Below are 7,039 nucleotides of genomic sequence, written 5' to 3'. Positions count from 1 at the left end.
GGGAGGCTCTCGATCTGCTGCCAAATAGACCATCCAGTTCTGAGCTACCGAAACTCACCCAGCGCAGAGGGGCCAGCACAACCCTTCCTTCACCCCCCTCTGCATGGGACATGCCTGGCGCCCTCTCCGTCAGGCTCACCCTCTGCTTAGGGGTGAATTCCACCCTCCGCTCTCCCCCTCCTCCTCTCCGGGGCCTTCCAGCCCTCGGGGTTCTGGAGAGAGGCTTTGCAGTCTGCTGTGAGGCCAGTTGAATCGGGGGATCCATGGAGCTCAGTCAGTGGGGAGGGTGGAGCAGCCTCACGCCACCTGTAGAGTCAACAGAGCGCGGGTGACTGGTCCAGGCAGGGGAGAGACAAGCTGGGGGGGATGAGGGAGATCCAGGAAGGGGACAAATGGGGTCAGGTCACATTTAGGCTTCTGAATGAAGTGGGGATTCTGGGCTTAGCCCGTTGATGCTCAGGCCCCTTGAAACGGCTCCAGGGTGGGTGTGACTGTAACTGACGCTTTCTTCGAGGCCCCTTCATGCTGCCGGAGGGGTGGAAAGGGACCTCGGTGTCCCTGGGAATCAGGCTGATCAGACCCTGCAGGCCAGTAGTCGAATGTCTGAGCAAGACCACCGCTCTTGGCAACAAGAGACATGTCGCTGTTGTCAGGGAGATGTGGTTTTGACCTTGGTCTGGGCCCGCCAGCCTGTTTGCTCACGAAATACCCAGAGCTGTCACAGCCAAATGGGAGCTGGGGGGTGGCTTTGATAACAAGGAATAGCTGTCTGTCTATCCGGCTACCCCCATTCACGCCCACCTATCCATCCCCATACACAGCTACCTGTCATCACGTTTCTAAAACCCTCCTCACTTAGGCATTGAGTTTACCAGCCCTCCGCTCCATCCCTGGCTTTCAAATCTCTCTCACTTGAACCCAGATGGAGGTGGCGTTCCGGAGCCATCTCCCTAGCACTCTGGAGACAGGCGTGTCCGTGTGGGACGGTTTTCATCTTCACCTCCTCTCTGACCAGCTCGATTGTGGCCATTGTGCTAGTCGGTGCTGTGACCACTTCAGCTCCCCCAAGCCTTGCCAGGTCAGGCGAGGGAATCCTGGGTAGAGCTGCTCCATCTGGGCAGACCCTGCCCCGGAGGGTTCCCCTTTGTCTCACCCTGCCCCGTGGGGTTGGGGAAACAAGGGCTTCCCCATGGAGGGAGTGCTCTGTCTGCCTCGCACAGACCAGAGAATTCCACCCCGTCACCCTGCACGGAGCCCAGGGCTTGTGTCTGGCTAACGCGTCACTTCCAGACAGGCTGGAGAGCTCCTGGCCCTTATCAGGGTGGGGGCTGCAGCCGCACTGACCCAGTGGGAATTCCGTGCAGGGCCTTGAATTCTGGGTGCTCCCCGGTGCAGGGGGGGCATAACACCATGGCTAGCCCCCACTGGAGGGAGCAACGTGGGCCAGGGAGCCCTCGCCTTTCTCCTCCCCGCGGTAGCTGTCCTTGTGCTTGGGCCAGGAGAAGGGCGGCAATTGAGACCAGGGTGAGTGGTTGACGGGATGGGAGGCTCATTACGCTCCCCTTTCCGCTACACTACCTGGTCAGGAGCCAGACCCAACCGGACTCTCTGTGCCTCAGTTTCCCCATCTGCAAAATGGCCAACCCCACCCGCCGGCACCTGTGGGGCTAAAGCCTGCTGCTGGTTGTAAAGGGCTGTAGTGGGTGGGAGGCGAGGTGGACTGTTGCAAAGATACAATGACCGGAGGAGGAAGTAACAACACCCGGAGCTTGTGGTCTGAAGGAGCTGGTGCTGCGTAGCTGTGACGGTTGTCTCAGCGCCTTCGCCAGTGACGGGGGAAGCAAAGCTCCCAGGAGGCAAATCCAGCCTGCTGCGAGAGCATGGGCCTGGGCCGTGCTCGGCTCCCCCTGCTTGCTGTCCTGGCCCTAGCTCTCCGAGCCCCAGGTGAGTGATGGGGGCGTTACGGCTGCGAGACACGTGGCAACCTCGTGTCGAGGGGAACCTTGGAAACCACAGCCCCTGGGCCCAGGCTTATACTGGTGCAAATCCAGAGCCGCTCCACTGAGCTCAGTTCAGTGCCTCTGGATTTATATAGTGTAACTGAAAGCGCAGTGTGTGTTGGGCTCCCTCCTTACTCTGCTAGCTGGTTCCCTGCCAGGAACAATTCTTGGGCCTAGCTCCCCCTCCCCGAGCTCTGTGCCAGGGGTAGGTGAGATGTTTCTCTTCCCCGGGGGGCGGCACCAGGAGGCGGTTCTGGTCCCCAGAGCTGATGGGAACAGAAATGGATATGTAGGGTATTGGGATTCCTAGGGGGAAGTGGAAAAGAGCAGCAGAGAGGGAGGATTTCCTAGTGGTTAGAGCACTAGCCTAGGAGTTGGGAGTCCAGAGTGCAGTTCCCTGCTCTGCCACACACTCTGTGTGACTTTGGGTGAGTCACTTAGACGCTCTGTGCCTCAGTTTCTCCAGCCGTACAATGGACATAATGGCACTGCCCTGCCTCACAGTGGGGATTGGAAAAATAAAGGCATGAATGATTGTGAGGTGCCCAGATGCTACGGTGATGGCTGCCCTAGAAACACCGAGGGTAAAAGTCTCTAGGGTCAGCTCGGAGGCCAAAACCAGACCCGGCAGCTGGAACAACTCCCGTCAGTTTGTTCTCTCTGGCTTGTGCTGCAGCAAGTGGGGAAATCAGTGCTCACCCCCACCCCTACCCCCCGCAACTTTCAGCTCCTGGGCTCTGTTTTTCAGATCCTGGATTAACCCAAGCACTGACTCCCCCCCGCCAGGTGAATGGGATTCTGGGAGGCTCGGTTGTGCTGTCTGTGAATCTATCCCCCGGGAGACAGGTGAAAGAGATCGAATGGAGCTTTCGTGCTGGGTCAGGTGTGACACTCCAGCTGGCTGAGTTCAGTGGGGGGAAGTTTGAGCGACCCGATCCCAACGACAGATTTAAGCAGAGGCTAGAAAAGTACAATGAGACCTCGCTGAGGATCAAGGCTCTGGAGCTGGGCGATCGCGGAGTTTATGAGGCCCGGATTAAGATAGTACCAGCAACTGTGGAGGAACAGGCCTTTCGCCTCGCGGTCTATGGTAAGTGACTGTTTAAAACCCTGTTTAAGTGAAGTTTCAACAAGTGAAATCATCTTCCAGGGCGGTTAATAAATGCGTGTTTCTTCGGCCTCGTCCCCAGGACACAGGGCCCCGTGGATAATAACTCCTCGCTCGTGCCCTGCAGTGTCCTGTGGAGGAAATACGTGCCCTGGGGTTGAGTTTTTCCCAGCCTGCACAAGGCAGGGAGGAGAATGTGCGGGAGGAAGGTTGTAACCCAGCCCCTCAGTTCTGCACAACTGAGAACCTCCCTCCAGGAATTCGAACCTACATCAAGTGGTTCCAGGGCCAGGCTGGTGCTGGGAGGCTCATTTCTAGGGGTGAGTCTGTGATCCCCCTTTGGCAGTGTGCACCACAGGAACACGATGATGGCCCTGCTCGATACAGAGCTGAATGCATAGCTGCAGGGTGGATGCTGGGGGCATGCTGTGATGGCCCTGTGACCTGCATAGCTGTCCCCTGGCTCTGCTGTGCACAGGCATCCCCTCTGTTCCCGAGGCCATCCAAGCCACCCCAGTGAGGATAGTGGTGCTCCTTGCTTGTGAAGGAGCTGCAGCGAAACAGGCCTCCAAGCAGCTGTCAGAGGGACCCCATGTTGTGTGATTGCTGGAGGATGGACTCCCCAGGAGAGTCCGATCTGATTCCCGTGAGGTGTCCCTGTGTCTCTTAGCCCTGCCCCAGGAATCACATCCCATCTTCCCCCAGCTCTGCCCAGCCCCCTGCAAACCATTCATAGCCTCAGCTTCTCTTGCCCTGGCCCATCGTTAGTGGCAACCTCCCGGAGGCTCTAGTCATTTACATCAATGCCCCTTTACCCCACTCTGGCCGCGCAAAGGGGCCTTCAAGGGGTGTAAAGAGGGACCACTGGAAGGCCCTTTTGTGCAGCCAGAGGCATGTAAAAAGCCCTTACAATACACCTGGGGAGAAAAAAAAAGGCGCGTGGCAGCCAGACGCAGAGCCCGGGTCACCTGACGCAGAGCCCGGGTCACCTGACTCGGGCTCCTGAGACTTGAGCTAGGTGGCTAAAACTAGCAGTGTAGAAGTTCCTGCTCGGGGCTGGAGCCCAGGCTCTAACATCTGGCGATGGCAGTGGGTCTCAGAGCCCGAGCTCCAGCCCACGCAGGAATGTCCACGCTGCTCCCTTGAGCACCATGGCAGGCCCCCGAGTCGGCTGACCCGAGCTCTGAGACTCGTTGCCAGGTGGTTGTTTTTTCCCCAGTGTAGACACCTTCTGTGTCAATGAGAATCAGGCCCCCAGAGTCTTTCATTCTCATTTCATTTCTTCTGAATGCAGAGCCCGTTCCAGCGCCGGAGATGAAGAGTCACTCGCTCTCCAGCCCGGCAGCTGGGTGCAACGTCACTCTGCAGTGTCGGGTGTCTGGCAGGGAAGAGGTTAACATCTCCTGGAGTAGAGGGAACCCACCCCGAAACCTGGGCGATCCCGAGCGGTACCAGCTCAGCCCGGACGGCAGGACCCTTCACCTGTCTCTGCAGCGCAACCTCACAGACTCTACCTTCACCTGCACGGCCAGCAACCCCGTGGACCAGAAAAACATCTCTCTTGACCTGCAGAGCATCTGCCAAAGCGGTGGTGAGTTATCGGCAGGGCGTGTCTGTCTGCTCGCTTACACCGGCTTTATGCGAACATAGCTCCACTGGCGTCAGTGCTGCTACTCCTGGTTTACAGCAGCGTACGTGACCGGAGAACCAGCCCCCCAGACAGAGCGATAAATACAGTGGCCACGGGGCTGCTTTTTGTTCACGAACGCTGCCGAAGCAGTGAGCCAAGCTGGAATTCGCTCCCATTTCCAGGCCCCTTTACGCTGCCAGCGCGAAGTGAAGGGGTCTTAGTGCGAACGCGGATTCAGGCTGGTCAGGCCGATCCCCCTGACTCTGTCTTTTCCCCATTGCAGGAGCGGCTCCCAGTCCTTGCCATTGGAAAGCCATTATTGGGGCGCTGTTCCTGGGACTCGAGATCAATGCCATGGTCCTTGTGAACCTGGTGCACAGAAAAATGCCATAACGCTGGCGGTTGGGCTGGGACCTCGTATCGCAGACGCCTGACGAGAAGGTGGACGGGGACTGACGGGGAGGCGGGGGGGGAGCAGGCTATCGGGTGAAATCCTGGCCCCGGTGAAGTCAGTGGGAGTTTTGCCAGTGACTTCTGTGGAGTCCGGATTTCACCCCCAGGTGTAGCGTGGTCCCCAGAATCTCCAGTGAAATGCACCTGTTCATCAGAGAATTGTCCGAGCAAGCTTTGTCTAAAGGAGGTGTTTCTCCACGGTAAAGAGAAATAAAAGTGCTGGATATTTGAGCGTACTTTAATACTGGAGTATCGTGCTGAGTTGGGATTAGCTATGCAGTTACTGACTCGCGCAGCTAGTGATACATATTCAAAGCCCTGCTCACGGATTGGCTGCAATGGTCTGATTTCCATGATGACTGTAAGGTTCTCTCTCTAGCGCAGCAGGTTTCAACCTGTGATCTCTGCAGAGCTGGAGAACAAGGCAGCATCTTCAGAGCGGAGCTGTTCCAGGCCTGGTGCAGGGGAGGGCAAGGCGGACTCTGCATTCAGACCACGGAAAGGGGCAGCTGATGGTCTGTCAATCTAGGTACTTACATGACCAGCGCCGAAGTATCTGCCAGGATTTGGAAACAGGCAGTACTATGGTCGGCATTACGGCGCTGCAGCGGCATGGCCTCACCACCATAGTGTAGACGTACCCCAAGGGCCATTTGTACCATTCTGACCACACCAAAGGGTCTTAAAAGGGGTAGAAATGACAGTTACATTCACTTTAAGGCTGCTCTAGGTTTCCGTAGCCTTGTAAAGGGGCCTCATTGTCGATGAGAACCAGGCTGTTTATGTGTAACTCAGGGAGTCGTTTACACCAGAATAAAGTCACTTCTGTTCTAGTGTCCACATGGGGTGTTATACCAGCACAGCTACAGTTCTGTTGTCAATTCCCTGTGTAGACAAGCCCTTATCACACAGCAGATAGTTCCACGCTCGTCCTATATGATGGGGAGCTGTTGACTTGTACAGAACAGTGTTGTCTCCAATACAGTCTCTCCGTTGTGTTCTCTTGGGGACCCCTCTGGGGAAGCCAGTGACTAACGTCTGTCACATGGGAACTCATGTGCCTCCTTCCAGCTCATCAAGGCTGGAGACTGGGTCATGAGCGGCTCTCACCTGGTTTGACAGGACGCGGCAGCTGACGAATTTCCCCAGCCCTGTGCTGTCCTGTGCCAGTCACGCTGGCAGCCCCCAGAATGGCTTGTTGTTTGGAGCATGTTTTTCATTTCCTCTGGGCCGAATCCTGCTCCCCTGGAATCTGATGGGATCGAGATCTGCGCTTCCCCTTGCAAATGCAGCGTGAGGGGCACAGTGGCTGCCCCTCGGCCTCCAGAGACCGGCAGAAGCAAAACCACTGAGACTGGAGCAAGGTGGGAAGAGCACATTCCCGTGCAAGGGCCGGGTTCACACTGGATCTCATTCCCCTGCTCCACCTCTTCACTGGGGCTCTCTAGGCCCTATTCACCCCTTACCCATTCGGTTTTGTTTTAACCCATTGTGTGCTGCAACGGGGGGAAATCCTGGCCCCAGGGACATCAACGGCGAAACTCCACAGGCTCACTAGGGGTGGGATTTCAGTCACCCAGCGGGGGCTCAGGTCCTGTAGGACAAGCTGCCTTCTGCACGAGACTCACGGATTGATATTGCAGCCAGTGGAGGAGCTGGAGAGCTCGGGGGCTGGCAATGGGCCGCAGAGCTTTTCACGACTAGGTTGCTGGTTCCAGAGCAGGGCAGCAGAGCCTCACAGCTGTTAGCATCTGAGGCACTGAGGCCCAGACCCTAAAAGCTACCTCCCTTTAAAATCAATGGAAGTTAAGTGCCTAAACCCCCGAGACTTAACCGCCGATTCCTAGT

The 7,039-nt window shown here is 57.0% G+C and overlaps 1 protein-coding gene across 1 annotated transcript; it reads left to right on the top strand.

Moving 5' to 3' along the window:
• Positions 1 to 385: 385 nt before the first annotated feature.
• On the top strand, positions 386 to 5,433 carry LOC101934952 (SLAM family member 8-like). The gene is made up of 4 exons (XM_042843259.2): positions 386 to 1,944; positions 2,749 to 3,090; positions 4,403 to 4,699; positions 5,022 to 5,433. The coding sequence occupies exons 1-4, from the start codon at positions 1,881 to 1,883 to the stop codon at positions 5,129 to 5,131; spliced, it is 813 nt and encodes a 270-aa protein (XP_042699193.2). The 5' UTR covers positions 386 to 1,880; the 3' UTR covers positions 5,132 to 5,433.
• Positions 5,434 to 7,039: the final 1,606 nt, after the last annotated feature.

The sequence above is a fragment of the Chrysemys picta genome, chromosome 20, assembly GCF_011386835.1.
Source record: "Chrysemys picta bellii isolate R12L10 chromosome 20, ASM1138683v2, whole genome shotgun sequence".
NCBI lineage: Eukaryota > Metazoa > Chordata > Testudines > Emydidae > Chrysemys > Chrysemys picta.
Note: the sequence above shows the minus strand (reverse complement) of the source record. Positions and strands in the feature narration are given on the sequence as shown.